The 24,185-nt window shown below is 37.0% G+C and overlaps 1 protein-coding gene across 4 annotated transcripts in view; it reads right to left on the reverse strand.

The window, feature by feature from the left end:
- The window catches only part of LOC101993277 (solute carrier organic anion transporter family member 1A5-like), a 43,868-nt gene that overhangs the window by 860 nt on the left and 18,823 nt on the right, over positions 1-24,185 (reverse strand). For all 4 annotated transcript variants that reach the window (XM_013352821.1, XM_013352820.1, XM_013352822.1 and 1 more), the window contains 7 exons: positions 23,157-23,378; positions 18,110-18,274; positions 16,743-16,944; positions 11,988-12,153; positions 5,498-5,670; positions 2,003-2,067; positions 860-977 (listed from right to left, as the gene is read on the reverse strand). In XM_013352821.1, the coding sequence (XP_013208275.1) occupies positions 860-977; positions 2,003-2,067; positions 5,498-5,670; positions 11,988-12,153; positions 16,743-16,944; positions 18,110-18,274; positions 23,157-23,378 (1,111 nt within the window). The remainder of the gene's footprint in view (positions 1-859; positions 978-2,002; positions 2,068-5,497; positions 5,671-11,987; positions 12,154-16,742; positions 16,945-18,109; positions 18,275-23,156; positions 23,379-24,185) is intronic.

Genomic DNA, 24,185 nt, shown 5'->3' on the forward strand with positions numbered 1-24,185 from the left:
GGGTTGGGGTTCTTTGTATATCAGGTGCAAGCATGAGAGGGTTGTGAAATTTACAGGAGCTAGAACATCAGGATCCCAGTACTTGAATGTGTTAGGTCTGTCATCCTGACCCCTGCATGTAGCGAGCTGCGTGAAGCCACACCTGATGGAGATGGATAATCAACTCCTATGGCTAAAGTCTGACTTATGCTATGATCACGCAATGATTATCAGCTGCTTGCATATGCGTGGACCTATGGGCAGTGCCCACCTGGCAATCCGGGGTTGGCGGCCCATGCCTTTTTAAGGGCTGGGAGAGGTTTGCCCGGGGAGAGAGCGGAAGAGAGAGGGCGAGAGAGAAAGTGAATAAAGTCCTGGAATAAACTGCAGTGAGAAGAGCTCCGGTGTGTTGCGCGTCATCCTTGCTGGACAAGGTGGGGCGTGACACCTGCAGAAAGAAAAGAACCTTCTACTCTGTCCTCAGATATGGGGTGGTGGGAGCTGAGAGATTTTGTTCCTGCCAATAGAGGCATTGTCACTGGTCTCTGGATCTTGCTGTTTTGCTTATCTCCAGTGTTCTGCCATGCTGCCTCAGCTCAAGATGCAGTTCTCCTCCTACTGCTCCAGGACATCTACACAGATGCCCTGCTCCCTTTCTGATGTATTTTGAACAGTTAGTTTAGGAATCCCATTTACACTTATATTTATCAAGCACTTTAGAAATAATGGGAATATAGGAAAATACACATATAGGAAGTTATTACCATTCATGTACATTCCAAAAATGAAACCAAATTTAATCTTATCACTGAAGAAAATGTTGGATACTAATGGGGACACTTTATACATTACAAGCACAAGTCACAAACATTATCATTACCTGTATTCATTTATATCATACATCCTGCATGCTCCTGGCTCACCACATTTCAGAGTTCCCCAGTGTAAACAGGTTCTGTCTATCAAGGCACCAAAGTAAATAGGTGTTGGAATGCCCCCTGCAATGAGGAGAGAAAAAAAAGACCATTGAGAAGAAGAAAGAAAAGAAAGAGATGTGTTATTTTATTTGAAAGTACTTCAGTTTCCCTATTAAAAACAATATAAAAATTATAAATCAAAGTTTCTATACTTACTTTTAGGAAATATGAGTTAATGCAAAGTTTCTAGATAAAGACAATGAAAATTATACATAATATGCTAATGAAGTATCCATTGAATTCATAATTGTATACAACATATATTTCCTGAAGTGTCTCGTGCTGGTTTTCTATACATCAAACAGAATGACTTATGTCTAATTTTATTATTGAATCTACTAAAAGATGAAAAGTGTAATTAAGTTCAGGTAATCTTTTCAAAGTTAAGGGGAAACATTTATCATCTCTGCAGTTATCTCATTCTCAAGTTAAACACAAGTAGCTATTTCCAAACATAAGCGCTTGTGAACTGGAGTTCAGGGTAACATTGACAGAGCACATGTATGTTAAAGATGCCACAAGGTGGTTTGGTTGGAATTTCCAGGATGTGGACAGTTTGCATATTGAAGATACAGAAACAAAGTATTTTTACCTCTCTTATTTATCACTTATTGCCCTATCCCTGTGTCTGATGTTATATCCATGTGATTATCATATGAAGCCTTTGTGTGATGTATTGACTGAACTTTCCAAATACTAAGAATGCTATCAGATAGGATCAGAGCCTTCAAAAGAGAATTCCATGCTTTGATGTCACCAAGTTACTTCACATTTCCACAGATACATTTGAGAAGCTCCTTATTCATGACTTCCTGTGTTCTCCAACTATAAACATCACTAACTGCCACCATGTTGGAACCTGATATGTGGATGACCTGAGTATGTGTTCTCATCATTGTGATTCATGCTTGATTTCAGATTAAACCCTCTTATTCCCTCTAAGGTAAGGGTTTTGTTTTAGGTTAGCAATATAGTCACTGTCTTTTTCTTCAGAACATGTTAACTGGTTTACTAAGAAAGTGATATGCTAGGAAAGTTGTTCATACCAAATACTCTTATGAAAAATGTATGTAATCCAACTCCAAGGGATTTCTCTTCAGACTTCGTACACCTGAGAAATACATACATACATAAATAAAAGTACACCATACAAACACATATCTGTCCTAGCATCCAATGACAGTCATGGTTCACGATCCTGGTGGTTAAGCCTTTCATCCTAATAAGAGAGGATAATACAACTCTACTGTTAAGCACACACAGAGAAGGAGAGTATGACTTATAAAAGCTGTCCTATGACCTCCACACATCTGATTCAAGCACAGCCTTTGACTGCTAACCTCGATGAATAGCTTCCTGTTGGGGGAGGCTGCTCATTCATTCCCAGCTGCCTAGATATGAAATAATCACATAGAAACTATATTATTTGCAATGTTGTTTGGCCAATAGCTTAAGCACGTTTCTAGCTAGCTCTTATACCGTAAACTAACCCATCTCCATTAATCTGTGTATCGACATGTGGCTGTGACTTACCAGCAAGATTCCAGTGTCACTGTTTCCTGCAGGCGGCTACATGGCTTCTCACTGACTCTACCTATTCTCTATCTATAGCTCTTTCAGCCTGTATTTACTTTAAGTCGTTGGCTGAAAGCAGCTACTTTGTTAACCAATGTCAATAAAATATATTCATAGCATACATCACCTCCCACACCAGCTTCCTGGTTACCATGGTGATCACTATGCTATATCACAAATAATGGACCCAAACCTTTGAACTCACAAATCAAATAAATTTTCTTTTCTTAAGTTGTTTGCCAGGCATTTTGTCATTTTCACAAAAAAAAGCTAATGTATTTTATAAAACAATTCAAGATATAGTAAAAACAATCTCACAAATAAACAGAGAAAGAATCCATCGTATAGGCTATGACATTAAGAAACGGCCTTTGATATATGGAGTTACCAACTTTAGACATTTATCTTTTCTATACTGCCTACAAAATTAAACAATATGGTTTTCAGAATTAAATACAAAAGAGAGGCTTATAAAGCAGTCAGGATAAAAACTGAAAAATATTTTTATAAATTAGGAGTGTGGAAGTTTTTTTTAAGGTGTGTTCTTTCCCCACCAAATACACCCTTGTGTAAGAAAAACGTAATAAATGGAACTGGTAGGATTTTATTTTGAAAGTGATTCCTTGGAAGAGCTCAAGAAAACACAGCAGACTAGAAGAGTGATAATAATGTGCAAACAGTAGGACTGTATTATCAATCATTGACACTGAATCATCACATTCAGCAAAATAGTGCAAAGAAATACAAGAAAAATAATCTGAATAGACATGAACCCCATTGCATTAAGAAAGTGCACTTTAGGGCCTAAAAGATGGCTCAGTGGATAAAATTCCTGCCACCAAGATTGATAAACTGAGTTCAATATCTAGAACCACATGATTGCAGATAATCAACCCTTACAAGATGTCTTCTCATTTAAACATGCACACCATGACATGAAAATTCAAACACACATACACACACACACACACACACACACACACACACACACACACACACTCACATACACAGAATGCTTTTAAAAATCACACATTAAAACATCAATGAACCACGTCTTTTTAACACCCTGTTTAAGTGTTAACTTAAGAATTAAGATAATTGAGACAGTAAGTGAGACATGGAAGTAAGTGGAAACAGTCATGCAGTAACATGGGAGTATCTCTTGAGAATGTGTTTGGAAGATCCAATAGGATAGTTCAGCTACTCCTATATCCTTTACTCTGGCCATCCTCCTCTATAATGAAAACTTGTCTTTTCAGTTGAGCATGCTGCTTTGGAACAGGGGCAACTGCTGTACTGAGGGAGAAAGGCAACCCTGTGTAGCCACATCAGCTGAATCAGTCTGAAACATGTTGGGGTGACAGATGTCACTGGCAAATCTCACTCATTTGTAAGAATATGTCTTAAGAACTAGTAATACTTGGTAAAAATTTATCTGTCTGTGAACCCATGAATTAAAACAAGGCATTTAGCATATCTTCACTTGTGTTAATATAAAAATATAACATCTTACCATGGGAAATGAATATATAAGAACATATACCTAGCCTATTCCAGTGAATATCTATGGTGGGTAGAAGTAGAGGAAAGGAAGAACCAAAGCATTGGATGAACATGGAGAGGAGAGAATGGAGAGAAGAGAAAGACAGGGAAGGAAAGATGAGAGGAAAGAAGAGGGGATGGGAACGGAAAGAAGAGGCACTGAGAGGTGCGAGGAGAAAAGAAGAGTGAAGTGAAGGAGAAGGAGGAAGAGAAGAGGGTGTGGAAAGGGAATGTGGGCAAAGAAACAGTAACGTACAATTGCCTATAAGGAAGAAGTGAGAACCGTAGTTCTGTTTATGAGGAAAAAAATGTTATAAATTGGACATCACAGTTAACTTTCCTTCTGAATTCCAATAAGATAAGAAAAAGAGTGTTGAGCTGTTTTCCCATTGTTAGTGGATGTGAAGATTGCTAGGCTGGAAATAACACTTGCAAAAAGAAATAAAAAAAAAAACCCTGAAGCTTGACTCTTCAATGTCCTCATTTTATCTTAGAGAGTTGGGTATTGTTGCATTTTTAGACCTACTTCTTAGTGAGTATCTGCTATTGCATTCATGTGTCCCCTGGTTAGCTAGTATCTATTATTGCACATATATTTTCTGTTTGTTTGTTTGTTTGTGAGAAGTTGAAGTCAGAATGTCAGGGGAGCCTGATCACTTTTACACAGAGAGTTGCATGTTCTGCCAGTCAGTTAGTTGGCCCCAGGAAATGAGTGTTAAACACCTCCTCTCTCCCAGCCAAACAAGAATTCCCTTACTGTAGATTTAAGACATAAGGGGATAAAATAGGAAAGGGCAGGGAGGAAATTTTCAGAAAACTTTAAATTATTGTGAAATATAGCAGTATGTCTCACTGTATGTCTATTGTTAAAGGTATCTCAGAACATTGAGGTTTTGAGAACCATTACTGCAATGGTCTTTCTTGGGAAAAGGAATTTTAATAAGTGACAAAAAAATCTAAATGGCATTGGAATGATGCTCTTTGTATATAGGTGTTGCGGGAGGTCCTTACGCCTTCATATAGGTGCTTGCCACAAAGGCTAGATGACCAGAATTTAAACCCAAGAACCCGGAATATATGTAAAAAGAAAAAGAAAACAGCTCAATTCAATGGCAAGCATCTGTAATCCTAGCATTCCCATAGTAAACTAGGAGAAAACAGAAATGGTTGGAACTTGAAGGGCAGGTAGACTGGAGTACACAGCTAGTACAGCAGCAGAAATAAGAGAGAACCTGTCTCAAAAACAGGGTAAACCAAGAGAACTGATTCCCATCATTATCTTCTGACCTCTCAGTGTTCTTGTTGGAGTGAAGAGTCAAACACACAAACACACAAACACACACACACACACACACAATCATACACTCACTTATGCACACACAACTAGGAAGGAGAGAATTCAAACTGAAAGAGGTATTTATTACCTCAGAAGAACCATATACCCAGGTATGACTGCCAGTGAGAAGATGAAATAGCTGAATACTGACACGATTAAAAAGTACTGTAGCTTTATAGTACAGTCAGGGCTTTTGTTACACAGTCCAAGGACTGCAGATGAGCTTCCTGAAGACTGAATGCAGCTGCAGTTTTGAAACACCTGTAGAAAAAAAAATACAAAGTCTTATTTGTAGAAGAAAAATATTGGGTGCAAACCTTTAGTATTTTCTACATAGCTAGTTATATGAAAATGGAGTTTTGGGGCTAATGATATAACTCAGAGGAAGAGCACTCATCAAGCATTAATGAGCACCAAACGAGAGCTCAAACACCATTAAATCAATACTAAATGCTAAGTAAGTAAAATGGAGGTCTTCCTCCCCTTTACTTCCATCTTTCTTTTTTTATATCTCAGAATTCTATCATAAAATATAAAGGGGGAGATGTTTCAAAGTTGGTGTTTTATTTTTCAAAGTACAAGAAGCGAATTTTTTTTTTTAATTTTTGAGACAGGATTTCTCCGTAGCTTTTGGTTCCTGTCCTGGAACTAGCTCTTGTCGACCAGACTGGCCTCGAACTCACAGACATCCACCTTCCTCTGCCTCCCAAGTGCTGGAATTAAAGGCATGCGCCACCACCGCCCAGCTAAGAAGCAAATTTTTAAAACTTCAATTATCCTGATTGCACACTTCACTTTTTCATTTGGTTGCTTGTTTATTTGCTTTTGCTTCTTGTGGAAATTCCTTCAGCCAATAGCCCTCTGGACACTGTCTTATCAGGGTGTGGTCTGAATTATTATAAGCGCAGACAGAATGCTTTCTTGCTGTATCTTAGCTGGTGCTCTGGATTCTGTTCACAGCACTTAGTGCCCACAGAGCAGAGGACCGGCAGCATCATTCTTATTGTGAGTGTTCCCCAATAAACATTTGTTAGCTTTTATCATGGGTTCTCATGGACTCTCTTAATTATACCTACATTCTTGCTTCTAGTGTCCACATGACCAAATTCCGCTGTTCTCCCCTCTGCAACTGTGTAAACCCTCATGTGGCTAACCACCCATGCGACTCCCAAAAAGAGGAACATGGGATGTACTCACTCATATTTGGTTTCTAGCCATAAATAAAGGACATTGAGCTTATAATTCGAGATCCTAGAGAAGCTAAATAAGAAGGTGAATTCAAAGACAAACATATAGGCATCCTCCTGAATATTAACCTTCATCAGGGGATGAAAGGAGACAGAGACAAAGACCCACATTGGAGCACCAGACAGAAATCTCAAGGTCCAAATCAGGAGCAGAAGGAGAGGGAGCACAAGCAAGGAACTGAGGACCGCGAGGGGTGCACCCACACACTGAGACAATGGGGATGTTCTATCGGGAACTCACCAAGGCCAGCTGGCCTGGGTCTGAAAAAGCATGGGATAAAACCAGACTTGCTGAACATAGTGGACAGTGAGGACTAATGAGAACTCAAGAACAATGGCAATAGGTTTTTGATCCTACTGCATGTACTGGCTTTGTGGGAGCCTAGGCAGTTTGGATGCTCACCTTACTAAACCTGGACAGAGATGGGGGTTCCTTGGACTTCCCACAGGGCAGGGAACCCTGATTGCTCTTCGGGCTGAGGAGGGGGGACTTAATTGGGGGAGGGGGAAGGAAATGGGAGGCGGTGGCGGGGAAGAGACAGAAATCTTTAATAAATAAATAAATTTAAAAAAATAAAAATAAAATAAATAAAAAAGGGAAAAAAATTGAGTCATATAATAAATTTATACAAGGATAAAGAGAACACTTTAGTGACTTTTTTCAAAGATTTACTGTGACTGTACAAATAAGAATAGCAGATCTAGAATATAGACAAGTATTTCTTGAATCTCCAGCTTTTTAAAATGGTAACTCAGATTTTTAAAAAAATACTTGGCCCCTTGAAGGACAGATGAGCACCAATGGATGAATGGATCCAGCACACAGTCAATGTTGAGTTTCTTTACTCACTGAGGCTTGGGTAGGAGAAGAGATTTTTAAAGGTATGAAGAAACATGAAAATACCAAATGTTTTAATTGAAGTAGAATAGGCCATCTGAGAAGGGATTGTAAACAGATTGATCCTAGAAATAGTGTTTCTTCTCAGAATGACCGAAATAGAAGACCACAACTTGTTGGATTATGCAGAAGATGTGGCAAAGCCAGCATTGGATCAGTGACTGTAGATCAACAAGAGACAAGGCAATCCATTACCATCAGGGAGCTCCTTGGAAAGGGGCCTCTCATAGGCCCCCAGGTCAAAAGTAGTCTTTCTCTGTCATGGTGGAGTATGGAGGAAGGTCATTGGTTAAATAATAAAGAAACTGCTTGTCCCTAATAGGTTAAAACATAGGTGGATGGAGTAAACAGAACAGAATGCTGGGAGGAAGAGGAAGTGAGCTCATACACCTTAGCTCTGGTCTCTGGGGCAGATGTGATGAAGCTCCAACCCAGGATGGATGTAGGCTAGAATCTTCCCAGTAAGGGCACCTTGGGGTGCTACACACATTAATAGAAATGGGCCAAGCAGTGCTTAAAAGAATACAGTTTGAGTGTTGTTATTTCGGGGCATAAGCTAGCCAGGCGGCCAGGAGCTGGGGCAGCAGGAATGCAGCCCGCAGCTCCCTCGACTGTGGAGGACATGCCTTCCCATGAAAATTAGAAAACATAGTGTACTGGACAGAATGACAGAATAACAGTGGGTGATGAATGAAATATTCCAGCTGAAAATAGCAAGTGTTACTAGATATAGGTGCAGGCATGACTATTATTGCTTCAGAATCTTGGCATCTGAATTGGCCCCTTCAGGAGGCAGATGCTCAATTCCTAGGAATCAGAACCCTATTTCAGGTAAAATAAACCACAAAATGGGTTGAATATTTTGAGCCAGAAGGATAGAGAGCAAGGGCTAGGACACATGTGGCTAATATAGCAGTAAATCTGTGGCATCATGATCTGCTGCAGCAATGAAATGCCAAGATTAACATCCCTGTAGTCTCTGCAGTCTCAGAAATGTACAATAAACCACCTCATGTTTCTGGGAAGACCATTATAAAGCATAATTAAAAAGTCATTATTTAGGCTGTACTAAAACATTGAATAACAATTGGTAAACTCTCAGAGGTACCAACAGCTCTACCTTTAAAATTGTTAACTAAGAAACCTTCATGGGTTAAGCAATGGCCATTAACAAAAGGGAAACTACAGTCCTTAGAACAGCTGATACTGGAGCAACTAGATACTTAAGTTGAGTCTTAAGCATACCTAAGACTCAACCAGCCATTGAAATCTCTTGTGTTTGTTGTTAAAAAGAAATCTGGAAAATGGAGAATGGTAATGGGTCTAAGAATTGTCAATACATTTATTTAGTCACTGGGTTCTCTAAAATCTGAAATTCCTTTGCCTTTCCTATTTCCTAAAGGATGGCCTTTTATATTCCTTGATTTAAAAGATTGTTTTTCACTATACTTATACAAAAAAAAAGCAGAAAAAAAATTGCCTTCACAGTGCCTACTTATAATTATCAGTCTGCTAAAAGATAACAATGGAAGATTCTCCCACAAGGAATGTTAAATAGCTCAACCCTGTGGCAATTATTTGTAGGTCAGCCATTATAAATAATGCATAAGCAGTTTCTTCAATCTATAATTTATTATTACATGGATCACATTTTACTATCTGACTCAAATGTAGAGACTTTAGAAAGAATGTTTAAAGAAGTAAAGAAAAATTTGTCTACATGGGGATTACAAATTGCTTCTAAAAATACAAAGAGGAGATTCTACAAATTACTGGGGTTATAAAATAGGTTTAAAGAAAATTAGATCCCAAAAGGTACAAATTAGGAGAGATTGGTTGCAGACTCTTAATTACTTCCAAAGATTGCTAGGAGACATTTACAATCTACAGCCCACTCTTGGTATACATCCTAATGACCTGATTAATTTAGATAAAATCTTACAGGGTGACAAGGACTTAAATAGTCCCAGGAAATTATCAGCTGAAGCTGAGAGAGAATTTACTTTGATTGAAGAGAAATTACAGAAAACACATGTGCATCCTATGGATCTAAATCTTAACTGCATTCTGGTTATATTAATTTTCAAATATTCTTCTATAGTAATTTTAATGCAGAGGGAAATATTATCTTAGATTATATCTTTTTACCATATAAACTGAGTAAAAAATTAAAAGCTTTTATAGAAAAGGTCTCTGAGTTAGTTATAAAAGGAAAATTTAGATTTCATTAATTAAGGGGAATAGACAAAAAATAGTACCTTTTAATAATGTTGAAATTGACAAATTATGGGAAGAAAGTGAACCCTGACAAAGATATTGCAGTAATTTTGGGGGAGAGATTAACAACTGATACCCCCAAAGCAAGAAATTTCAACTTATAAAGAGAACTAATTGGATCCTTCCTCAAATTGTATAAGACATACCAATAATTGGGACCCCTACATTATATACTGGTGCAAATAAATCAGGAAAGGCAGGTTACAAATAAGAAAATTTAAGTTAAGTAGAACAAAGCCACTATTATTCTGTTCAAAAGTCAGAATTATATGTTATTCTCATGGTACTAAGGGATTTTAAAGAACCTCACATAGTTATTGATTTGCAGTGTGTAGGAAGAGTTGTTTTGTATATTGAAACTGCTGAATTTATACCAGATAATACAGAGTTGACTTTCTTACTTATTCAGGTACAAGTTATAATCAGGAATAGGTATCATTCCATATATTTCATACATAATCTATACTGTATGGGTCTGCCAGGTCCTCTAGCACAAGGTAGTATAGACATTAATCAATTATTGATTAAGAATGTGCTGAAGGTTTCAGAATTTCTTAAGAAATATCACATAAATAGCAAAGGATTTTAAAAAAGGACTTTTCCATCACATGGCAACAAGCCAGGGAGACTTAAAGGACCTACTTGTTCTTCCACAACCTGCAGGACATAACCCAAATGGTACTCAAAAAAATGAAATCTGGCATATGGATATGGTCTTTGTTGTAGAATTTGAAAAACTAAAACATGTACTCCACACCATTGATACCTATTCAGGTTTTCAATGGGCAATGGCTTTGAGTTTGCAAAAGAATGATTTAGTAATCACACATTTACTAAAAGTTATGACCATCATGGGTATACCTGCACAAATAAAAATAAACAACACTCCAGCATATAGTTCCAAGGAAATAAAACAGTGTTTTGCTTACTATAAGACTTAAACTTTTCATTATAGGACAACTATTGAAATATTTTTTTCTTTTATTTGCTAATTACCTTAGACTAAACATTTAGCATGTATTTCTTGCTTGATGTTATTCATGTTTGTTTTAGTTCTATTTTAAACAATAAAGTCAATTGTTTTCTAATTGTTATGATAATGGGTCTGATTAAAAATCAAAGTTTATATTTCATTTTGACTACCAGCCAACTCTGTAAGTATTATAACATGTTTAAGGCAAGGAAAATGCTTAACTCTTTATCTGTTAAATTATCATGATGTGGCATGCAGAGATACAACAGTCTGTAAAGTTCTGTACAAGGGTGAGGACATGAGTTCAGATCCCCAGCACACATGTGAAAAATGCATGTGTAGAGAAAGTGCTTGCAACATTGGTGCTCTGAAGGAGGGAGCAGGTGACTCCCTGGGGCTCACTTGCCAGGTAGCCTAACTATATCAACAAATTTCAGGCTAGTGAGATCCTGTCTCCAAAGAACAAAGTGGATGTGACCTGAGAGTCCACAGCTGAGGTAACATTTTGGCCTCCATATACTCATGCACCTGCACACACACACACACACACACACACACACACACACACACACACACACACAACTACAATAGATAAGTAAACGAATGAAAGAGGGTCATAATATGGAAAATTAAGTTTTTTGTGTGTTTTAACTACAGAGGTATTTGAGGTCAGCCTGAAATTTATGAGACCCTATCAGTAAAGAGCAGATTTTATCCAGAATATTTTCAATTGTAATGTTTATTTGCATGTATACTTCTGTATCTGTGTGTATTCAAATAGGTGGATGTGGGTGCTGGAGGAAGGCAGAAGAGAGTGTCAGATTACCAAGATTTTAAGCTGCCCCATGTGTGTGCTGGGAACCAAACAGCTCTACTAAAAGATCAGCAAGTGTACTTACAGCTAAGCTAGCTCTCCACTAATCCTCGAATTTTAACTTCATTAATTTGTATAATAATTTCAGATGCTTTGAAATTACAAAATAAATTTCAGATTCTGTCAAGGTTTTACATAACATATATGAATTATAATTTTAAATATACATATGTAAAGTAGTTAGTGGTTCACAAAATACATTAGTCCATTTTAAGCAGGGACTAATTTTTGTTTGTTAGTAGATGTGATCTTAGCACATATTAATACAGCACACAAAACATCACCCCAAGGCACTGAAAGGGTGTATACCATGTTGATTCCTGTTCCATCAGAGTTTTCACAGCCTGCAAGGCAGGCTGACATGTATGATAGGCCATTGTCTCCACACACTGGATCCCATGTTTTAGTTAAACAGTTACACGTTTTGCTGCACTCTGCAAGAACATTTTTCTTTACATACAAAGGCTGTTGAATTCTGAAATGATTAAAAATAATGTTATTGATTCTGAAAAACCATGCAAACCCTTTATTTTCTTATCTTCATCTCAGTCAGTTCACATGCGTTCATGCACATACGCACGTGCATGTACACATACACACACACGTGCAGATGGAAAGACAGACAGACAGATGGCCAGAGATACAGAAAGTCACACACACAGGGGGAGAGATGGGAGAGATGAGAGAGAGAGAGAGAGGGAGAGAGAGAGAGACTTCATCCTATTCCCCAGAACAAAAACAGAAATCATCCAAATATCAATGTGTGATCTCTATACTCTGTTTTTTGGCCAAAATTTATCTGTTCCAGTGTTCACATTGCTGCTTTTTCAATTACTTCAAAAAATAAACATTAGGTGCATACCATATATGAGAAAACTGTGCTGTTGGATCTTTAAAAAAAATGAAGATTATAATCTGTCATTGATCTGCATGATGGCCTGACCTGAAGAAATTGCAATTTCCATTTATAAAATATATATATATATATATATATATATATATATATATATATATATATATGACATATATATGGTTTGGGTAACCACACATGCTCTTCTGCAATAGAGCATGCCCCATATTTACAAAGGGACTGAAAGATGATCATGAGGAAGCTAGAGTCTGAATTCAAATTCTGTCACTCAAGCACAGTGTGGAGGTCAGCATGACTGGAGATAGAGTCAGTATACAGAATTCTATGGTATTTTTGAAGCCATTTTCTGAAAATTTAGTAATTCACCATGAGTTTTATTCTCTACATCTACAAAGTGAACAGAATAATTACTTTCATAAAAAGAGTTTCAAATTAGATAATGTATATAATTATTCACGATTTTAAAATGAAATTATTCAAATTTTAAAACCTTTAAAGATCTTGAAAGGTCTTTTCTTTTAATCTCTGCTCCCATCTCTCTCACACACATACACATACATACACTCACATGTGTGTGTCTCTGTGTGTTCATGCGTGTAAGCACACATACAACAGCATGCATGTGGAGGTCAGAAGATAATCTTCCACCCTTTTGAAATCAGAGTCCCCAGTTACTGCTGCAAATGTCAGACTAACAGGCCTGTGACCTTTCAGGTTTTCCTTCTGTGGCTCCCAGCTCACAGTAAGAGTCCTGGGATTACAGATACTGTACCATGTCAAACTGTACATGGATTCTGGTAATCTGAACTCAGGTCCTTCTGCCAGTCCAGCAAGTATTTTACTGTGCCCACCCTCTGGGGCATGGATCCACATAAAACCCTAAAAAGGATTTTAAAAGGAGGGCTTCTAGGTCCACAAAATGGGAACTAAGCAGAGTTTCTTGCTAGCCATATTTTTTCCCCAGATGGGCTTGCAGCAAGCAGGGGTGCCACTTGCACTTTTAAGAGAGATGTAGTAAAAACTGTGTGGCTTTTATAAACAGAAGCTTTCTGGTCTGCAAGCACAAAGGGCTCTGACTCTTACAAGAGGTCTAGCTATGGAACATTTGAATGGGGTTTGTGAGCAGAGTGGTACAACTCACTTAATATCAATATAGACCTATTGTTTGCAATATTGGGCAATGTGCATGGCTCTCAGAGGCAGGAAACATGCCTTCACCATGTTGGACTGGGTGGAGCCAACAGGAAGGACCATGGAGATGATCCTAGCCATGCCTGCTTAGGATTAAAAAAAGCACTTCTGATCAGAAAATAATTACAGATACGCAATAAAGGCAGATTCAGATGAAAAAGACCTCTGAAGGGTCACAGTATTGGATAAATTTATATAGACTTGGGAGAGAGAAGAGGAAAGTATAGGCAGTTATAAAAAGAAATACTTTTAAAGAATAAAGCAGAATCTTTAAAGAGACAGAGTACAGAGAGTCATAGGTTAAAAGAGTAAGGAAAAATAAGTCATGTATATAGAACATACACAGAGAGTCTGGATTATGTATATTATTGTGTTTTCCTTGAATTTCTGACTGTGAATGAGCTAAGTACAGAGAGACATTTCATTGTACAAGATGCTAGGCTAAACCAACATATATATTTTAAAGGTATTTTGACTTCAAAATATGGGTCTACGGACATGCTGCTTTGGAAAAGAGGTTCTGCTTTTGTTTCCACAGAGGATGAGAATCTATATATTCTTTCTAGACTAATGTGGTTTGATGGAGCAACACCCCCTGAAAATTCTACATAATCCCCAAAAATTACTCTCCCAACAAAAAGCAGGAATCAGTTTGGAGAGAACTATGCTCAAATTTCATAAATGATTATTTATGAATCTTTGTTTACTTTTAAAGGGGGATATGCAATAGAGATAAATAACTTGCATTAGTGTAGTTCTTGGCTTATTGATACAATAAACTTTGTTATATGTATATTTATTTTCTTGATTAAGGTATTGTATTTGTGCAGGTAATATTGAGTTAAGAAATTCAAACTAATAGATAGTCATCTATAATAGTCAAACTTGTAGTAATGTTTCCTAGCTTTTCTAGGTGTAGAGATATATTTTTGATGGCTGGGTATTCTCCAAACTTTTCAAAAACTAACAGAACATAGCATTTAAAATGTTTTAGTACTTTTCATGACAATGAGACTCATCTGCTCCTGGTAGCACAAATATTGTTCAAGAGGATAATGGGCACCAAAGAGGCTTTTTATGGAGTTGGTTAGCCATATGGGCAAGAAACTGCTCTTTCCTGAACTGCTTGATGTTCTGTTGAATGAACTGGACATACAGGACCCACAGAAGAATGACTACTGAAGTTTCTTAAAGAAGATGAGACAGTCTTCCAGAGTTCCTGTTTCATGAAAGTGTCTGCCAGGCATTCTGAAGGATGCAGAAAATAGTTACTGAAAAACTGCCAATATAGGTGGAACTGTCTTTGAAATTTCCTGTTTCATGGAAAATTTTGCCAAACTTTATGGGCCTGTAGGCTGAAGATGGGTGCCTCAATGTTACAGAAGAACTTTGGGTGATTGTCCAGGCAGCAAGATGCCTCTGTCAATTATAGAGATTTGGAAGTTGCTTACAATGCACTTCCTGTTTACTTAGGCAACATTTTATTCTTCTGGAGTCTTTAATGGAATTGAGGAATAGTTATAGTTTTCCTCAGTTATGATAAAAGATAAAGTAGATATAAATATTGTAACTGTAATTCTTGCTTGATCCCTGCTTTGTTATACATAATTTTACCATGTTAAAGTTAAAACCTTCCTCTCTATTTAGAACAAAAAGGTGAGGTGATGTGGAATTCCCCTCTGCATGCTGTGAATGTATTTAATTAATAAATATAGAAGCTGCTTGGGCCTATTACTGAGCAGAATAGAGTAAGACAGGAATTCCAAGCAGAGATAGAGGGCAAAAGCAGGTGGAATCAGAGAGATACCATGTAGCTGCTGGAGGAGACAGATACCAGAATCATTTGTAGACCAAAAATTCATGGTGATGTACAGATTAATATAAATTGGTCAATTTAAGATATAAGAGTTATCTAGATGAGAACTCAAGAACAATGGCAATGGGTTTTTGATCCTACTGCACGTACTGGCTTTGGGGTAGCCTAGGCAGTTTGGATGCTCACCTTACTAAACCTGGACAGAGGTGGGCGGTCCTTGGACTTCCCACAGGTCAGGGAACCCTGATTGCTCTTCAAGCTGATGAGGGAGAGGGACTTGATCGGGGGAGGGGGAGGGAAATGGGAGGTGGTGGCGGGGAGGAGGCAAAAATCCTTAATAAATAAAAAGTAAATAAAATAAAAAAAGAGTTATCTAGAAAGATGCTTAAGTTATTGGCCAATCAGTACTTTAATTCATACACTTTCTGTAATTATTTTGGGTCTGGGTGTCCAGGAATGAACACACAATCTCCTCCAACATTTTACCACTGATTTGTCTCCCCAGAACTTTTAAAGAAACCACATGTATATGTTTTATTTCATTTTAACTGATTTGTTAACAGATTTTATGACTGTGCTCTAAACAAAGTTTTACATTTCCCATGCTAATATAGAATATGACCAGGAAACTCTTAAAATATAAAGTCTAAGACTAGGGTGCACATGAGATGTAACTATACTAGTGATTTATACAAATATTATATATATAAAATATATATACATATTACATATAATTATATATTATAATATTATATATATTGACCCTTCAGTATTAGATTCAATTATTCAAAATTTTTGCCCATTGTAGAAACATATAATTATTTTTGGTCTGTATAGTCAACCTTTGAAGAAATCTGTTGTTATATAGTCAACTTTTAAAGCTATCTGGTGTTTAAATACATATATAATTTAAGCAAGAAAGCTCCAGGAAATTTTCTTTATTACACTTTAAAGAAAACTACCCATATGTACACAGAATCATAAATTTCTCACTGATAGTCCCTTGACCTCTTTAATAGGTTCACAACATGGAGTGAAATAGGATTGATGAGTGAAAGAAAAGTACAAGATAACCATGGATGACTGCAAATAAGTTGTAGTAAAATGACCTGGTCATGTACAATCCTTGTAGAAAATGGATTAGCAATTGTGAAAATGGTATTTTCTTCCTTAGGAAATAACATACCGTTCATGTTCATAAGATGTAGTTAAGCCAGCAACTGGGAAATTATCACAGGTCCACATAAAGTTTAAAAAAAATAGAAGGTACTCAATAAGGGATAAACAGAATGCTATGTATGCAGCTTTCTTGACAGTTATCTTGAACTTTTTCATAATTAAGCCACCAATTAAATATCCAATGCATATTGGAGGTAAGCTATAAACACCTATAAATGCAAATAAAATAGTATTAGTAAAAGAACAGAAAATAAATTTTATCAATTTTTAATACATTTTAAGGTATTATTTATCTCTAATATACAGTGATCCTAACCTCCACCAACTCACATATTTCAAATATCCCATAAATGTCACTTTAAAAAACACTTGGAATTAATTAATTATTTGAAGCAAGTAATAAACACCTTATAACCATCTCTCTCTCTCTCATGCACACAAACTCTCTCTCTCTTTTTCTCTCTCTCTGACACACACACACATACACTAGGTATTTCATGTACTTCTTTCCATTCGATTTTTAATTTGACTTGTCCCTAGGTAATTTTGAAGGTCACTGTGGATTCTATGTTTGTCAAGTGTAGAAATTTCTGTAAATTGCCTGTTACCCAGAATTCTTCCTTCCTGAGTCACTTCCCAAGCAAAAAATCAAAGAAAAAAGTAAAAAAAAATGAAAGAGAAAATCCTTCCTAGTTTGCATTCATACAACATCAACCCCAAACTTGAAAAAAATTATTAGTTCTTTTCAGTGCCATGCAGTTGTGTTTAATTTTATCCATCTGAGGATAGGGACTTGAATTTTCAGAGAACTGCCAGTAGTGTGGATGCTTTCAGCTTATGGCTGTCAGTTTTCAAGAGTAAATGAACGCAAGAAAGACCCAAAGATAGGTAGGATCCCTGGATTTGGTACACTAACAAGAAAGGGTGTGGTTGTCCAGATTACTCAGACCACCAGGAAACCAAGTAACCAAATTAGGAATAATGTATAAGGCAAGAATTGAAGCCCAGAAATAAAACCTGGGAGTAAGATACATAATCCCAGTAACTAAAATCTATATTCCTCTTTGAATTAAAATATTGACTATCTAAAAATTGACTGACATAAGGACCCCCAAATATTTCCATAATGATGATGATTTTCATTCAGATAGGAGAGAGAACAGAGACGGTATTTCTGGCCTCTTCCTTTTTCTATCCATTCTTGATTTACCTGAAGACTGGAAAGAAAATATTTACATGTATGGTAGCAGTATTCAATTTTTTTGTAGTTTCCTGGTCACATCATCATCTTGTTAAGCAAGTCCTAGGGTATACTGTTCATCATACTCCTGGAGAAAGGGGAACTACTACTAATGAGATAATAAAAATACATACCTATGAGAAAGATTATCTCTGCAGTTGATTTTCCATATTGCTGTTCCAGGTATTTTGGCATAAAGGTAAAAGTAATGATAAATGAATTGATCTGGAGCACACTTATAAGTGTGAAAAGTACATAAATCGGATTGCAGAAGAGACTTTTCATGAATGGCAAGAAATCTGAAACAAGAGAGTGTCAAGATCATCAACATAACCTGGGCTTGCATTTTGTGTTCAGTGTTCTAAATTTTTATAAATTCTGCATTGCGACACAAATACATTTGATAAATCTTTACCCCATTGGGCTGAAGTTCTATGTCATTGTATAAGGTGCTCCTGGAAGTTAGTGCCACAACTGGCTTTGAAAGAGAATGAGAATCCAGATAAGTCATCAGGCAACCTAAAAAGACATGGCATCCTATCTGTGGTTACATTATTTTATTTGTTTTCCCATTTTTTTCTGTTAATATCCTGCATTAACTAGAGAGTTACTAGTCTTTTTCTCTTGAATCTGTAAGGGATTCTCTTTGATGAAGTTTGAGTTCAGATACTGATGCTATAGTACTTGATACAAAAATAGATAAGCTAAAATCTTAGGAAAGCTCCAGAAATCCCATTGCAGTTCAGCCAACCACAGCATTCCTGCTGGATTTCACAACAGACCATTCATTAGAAAGCACGTAGTGATATTTTTAAACATCTTAACATATGGGTCTCACTGTAATAAAAGCCTGCTCATTTGTTGTATCCCAAGCAACTTCCAACTAATGTAATTGGAACTCCTCCTTGTTTAAAAGGTGAACATCTAGTTTTAGCCCTTCTGTAGTAAATGGATTGAATCTCACAGAAGGTAATGAACTCCACACTTAGTAATCTCTTTCCTTTTTCACCTCTATGTTTTCTATCTCGATTTTCTAATTTTTTACTATTCTTAATAAATTGCCTAACATTTTTGATAGTAAAGCATCAAGAAGAAACCACTAAGAAGTCTAGGCATTGAAATTTAACAAAAAGAAGTGAAATTTAGTGACAAATCCATCTTTATGAATGACAGGGTTACAATCAGAATTCCCAGAAGTTTTTGAACTCACCTGTGTTTGCTGACATCCCTGTTCTCCTAAATAAATTTCCACAATTCATGTTGATTTTCTATATGTCTTATACTATGCTAAGTGCTTTCCTAGTTTTGAAAATCATGTTGACCTGGCAGACCACACAATCACACATAACAATCCCTTTCAGGAAGATCCTTAAAATGACCATGATTCTAAGAATGCTAAAGCCTCTGAACTAGTTTACAGTGTTACTAGCCCAGCTATGGTCAATAGTGATTAAGGGAGATGTGTGATTGGTGTGGGAGGTCCTTCTATCTATGTATTGCTTTTATTGGTTAATGAATAAAGAACTGGCTTGGCCTATAGCATGGGAGGAAAAAAGGCAGAGTTAGAGAAATGCCATGGAGCTGTCACTAGAGATAAACATGCTGAAATTTTGCTGGTAGGCCATGACCTTGTGGTGATGCACAGATTAATAGGAATGGGTTAAATTAATATGTAAGAGTTAGCCAATAAGCAGCTAGAGCTAAGGGGCCAAGCAGTGATTTAATTAATACAGTTTCTGTGTGATTATTTCGGGTCTAAGCTAGTTGGGCATGCTGGAAGAACAAGCGGTCCCTCCTTCTACAAATTGGCACCAACATGGGTAACTACATCCATATAAAATCAAATAGGGCTTGAAAAGGAATTCTAGACCAAAAAAAAAAAAATGCAGAGCTTAACACAGCTTCTTGCTGTTTGCTGGTGGCATGCTCCAGGTTCTTTAAGAGAGGTTCTTCTTTTGTTTTCACAGAAGATGAGAACTTGTGGATTACTTCCATACCAATATGGTTTGATGGAACAAGACTTCGTGAAAGGTTGCTGGGAACCCCGAACCCCAAATTACTTTGCCCAACTGCTGACTAAGATGAACCCAGCACACAGGATAAAATATGAAATGCAAGGTTAACAGTGCCCCCTAGCACAGGAAGCTGTTTGTATAAAAGTATATCCACATTCCCAAATATTGTCTATAAATGTTTATATATAATATAGATATGAATAATTTGCATTGGTATAGATCTTGGTTTATTGATACAAATTTAAGGTCAATCTTGTTATATGCATATTTCTGATCTTGATCAAGGTATTGTGTTTGTGTATCTCATAAAAATATAATTTATAATTAAGAAATATAGGTTAATAGATAGTTATTTATAACACCCAAGCTTGTAGTCATGTTAGGTAGATTTTCTAGATGTACAGAGATGTATTTCAGATATGTAGTTATTCTTCAAATCTTTCAGAGACCTTCAAAATATGGCATTTAAAATTTTTAAGAAATTAGGACTTTTCATGACAGTGAGACACATCTGTTCCTGGCAGCACCAATCTACTTCAAGAGGAAGATGGGCATTGAAGAGGTTCCTTATGGAATTTGATAGCCATTTGGGCAAGAAACTGCTCTTTCCTGGACTGTTTAACTGGACATGCAGGACCCATGGAGAACCGACTGGTAAACTTGCCTAAAGGTGAGATGGTCCTTCAGGGTTTCTGCTACATAAAACAGTCTGCCAGACATTCTGCAGGACACAGAAGAAAATGACTGACAAACTGCCAATATAGGCAGAACTGTCTTTGAAGTTTCCTGCTTCATGGAAAAGTCTGCCAGATAATATGGACCTGTAGGCTGAAGTTGAATGCTCCAATGGTACAGAAGAACTTTGGGTGACTGTCCAGGCAGCAAGATGTCTCTGTCAATTGTAGAGTTTTGAAAGTTGCTTACAAGGTGCTTCCTATTTACTTAGGTAATGATGGGGGAGAGTCTTCTGTTTTGTGTTATTTTCATTGGTTAAATAAAGAGACTGACTTGGCCCTAATAGGACAGAAAATTAGGTAGGTGGAGTAAACAGAACAGAATGCTGGGAGAAAGAAGCCGAGTCAGGCAGTCACCATGCCTCTCCTCTCCAAGATGGATGCAGGTTAAGATCTTTTCTGGTAAGCTACCACCTCATGGTGCAACACAGATTATTAGAAATGGGTTAATTGAGATGTGAGAGTTAGCCAGTAAGAGGCCGGAACTAATGGGCCAGGCAGTGTTTAAAAGAATACAGTTTGTGTGTACTTATTTTGGGGCATAAGCTAGCCAGGAGGCCTGGAGCTGAGGCAGCAGGAACACAGCTCTCAGCTCCTCACTATAAGGTAATATCATATTCTTCTGGAGTCTTCGATAGAGTTAAAGAATTTATAGTTATAGTTTTCATTAGTTATGATAAAAGATAAAGTAGATATACATATTCTAACTGTAATTCTTATTTGATACCTATTATATGTAACTTTACTATGTTAAAATTAAAGCCTTCCTTTATGTTTGAACAGAAAAAGGGAAATGGTATGGGAAGTCCTTCTGTCTATCTGTTGCTTTTATTGGCTAATTATTAAAGAACTGGCTTGGTCTATAGCATTGGAGGAGGAAGGCAGAGTTAGAGAGAAGCCATGGAGCTTCCACCAGAGTCAGACATGCTGAAACTTTGCTGGTAAGCCACAACCTCATGGTGATGCACAGATTAGTAGAAATGGATTAAATTAATATAAGAGTTAGCAAATAAGAATCTAGAGCTAATGTGGCAAGCATTGATTTAATTAATACAGTTTCTGTGTGATTATTTTAGATCTAAGCTAGCCAGGTGGCTGGGAAGAACAAGCAGCCCCTACTCCTACATATGGTTATTCAGCGCATGATGCCACTGGAGGTTATGAGTGGTGGAAAAAATAGAGATTTGACCAATACAATTTTCCTCACCATAATCTGCACCAGAATATCACAGAAACCCAAGAATATATTATACTGCAACCCTCATTTGACAGGTAAAGAAATAGCCCTTGCCTATCTTCCAGCTATACATTTTAAGAATTTCAGAGCTCAAGCCATGCCCCTCTTGCACTAACTCAAATTTCTTGAGAATACTACAGAGGTCACCTAAATACAAGTATGAAATTAGTGCCAAGGTTCAGGAATGGGCAGTCTTGACCACTCAGCATCTCACAGATGCACCACTGCTCTGCACCAGAAGATGATAACATTTGTTTGTTTTACAGCAGCCTGCTCCATGGGAAACAGTTCTCATGTAAACTATCACACACCTTCAAATACAGAGGATTGTTACCACTCATGTTTTCGCTTTCAACCTTTTGGTTTTTGGTTTTTTAAGATAGTGTTTCTCTGTAGCTTTGGAACCTGACCTATAGCTCGTTCTGTAGACCAGGCTGGCCTCAAGCTCACAGAGATCAACTGTCTCTGCTTAGAATTCTGGGATTAGAGGTGTATGTCACCACCACCTGGCTATTTTCTAGTCTTAATATCAAGGATACTCATAGCTAAACTGACATTTTTCTTAGCAAACTATACTGTTACCGTACGACAATGTTTTTTTTATATTAAATGACTATTTTATTTACACACCCTATTCATAAATAATTGCATCCTCTTGGACTGCACAATAGTCCCTTGACATCTAACGATTACAGAGTGTACTTCTAAAAGTAGATGGGGGCTTACTCTGGCTTATGACATGGTCTCTAGTGTTTACACTGAATATGCAATATGCAGAGCTAGTTCCAGGACAGGCTCCAAAGCCACAGAGAAACCCTGTCTCGAAAAAGCAAAAAAAAAAAAAAAAAAAAAAAAAAAAAAAAAATACGACAATGTTTTTCTCCTATTATCTTTAGCTTTAATTTCTAGTTATTCATGTACTTTTTAGCTTGGACAAATATTTTATGTAAAATATATTTTTTAAAACAGATGAGAAAACTATTTTTCTTATTGAGTATCCAGATTGACTTGAATTTTTCAAAAGTCTAATCTAAGATACGATGTTTATAATAATACCCATTGTTTCCAAGGGATAACTGAGTAGGAACCACTAATGACAAACTATTTTAAATCAGCACAGAATTTACCTGGCAAATGCTCAACTACCTTCAGACCCATCTAAACCAAATGCAGAATTTAAAGTTTTCCTGTTTACCTTTGGTGATTCCACGTTTTTTTCCCATGGCTTTTTCACGGTGTTTCTCTTTTTCATTGCTTTTAGTCACATCTGCATTATCCTCTAGTCCTTCTTTTGGGAGTGTTTTGGGAAGGAAGAAAAAGGGGATGCTGGTCAGGACATTCACTCCTGCACAGATCAAAAAGCCGATCCACCAAGCACCTACCCAGCGTGTATCAGTGAGAGCTATGGTCAGGTCATCTGTGGAGAAAAACAGATGTTTTGTTAGCTTGCATCATTCTTTCCTGGGTAAACTGTAGAAAATTATTAAGGAACATAATCCATCTAAACACAAAATTTGTGTATTATTTGTGAACTATTCGCATGCTTGCTCTTGTTCTTGTTTTGGCCTTGTACTATGGTGCCCTGCTTCTACTTCCTAAATTCTGGAATTATAGTTATCTGTCACTAGGCTGGGTGAATTCAGACCTTTAGAAAAAATGTCTGAGCCAGGCAGTGGTGGTGCACAACTTTAATCCCATCAGGGAGGCAGAGGCAAGCAGATCTCTGTGAGTTTGAGGTCAATCTGTTCTACAAAATGAGTTCCAGGACAGTCAGAGAAATACGGAGAAACTCTGCCTCAGAAAGAAAGAAAATGTGTCCAAGATTATTCAATTGGGTAAAGTTAAAATTATCAAAGAAAAAAGTTCTGGATTGTTATATTATTATACATAGCATAATAGTTAAAAGTTCATTTTAAAAAGAGAGTAAAAGGATTTGAGACATATTTAAGAAACCAGATTTAACCTAGTGAATTCATATCTGAAAACATCACAGTGATTGAAGAAAAGGACTGGAGAGACGGTTCAGCAATAACTAAGAATTAATGCTGCTATTGCAGAGGTCCTGAATTCTATTAGCCGCACCCATATCAAAACTCACTACTGCCTGAAACTATGATTTCAGAACATCTGAACCCTTTTCTGACCTCAGCAGGCATCCACACACAGTGCAAACACACACACACACACACACACACACACACACACACACACACACACACACACA

The sequence above is a fragment of the Microtus ochrogaster genome, assembly GCF_000317375.1.
Source record: "Microtus ochrogaster isolate Prairie Vole_2 chromosome 14 unlocalized genomic scaffold, MicOch1.0 chr14_random_2, whole genome shotgun sequence".
Taxonomy (NCBI): Eukaryota; Metazoa; Chordata; class Mammalia; order Rodentia; family Cricetidae; genus Microtus; species Microtus ochrogaster.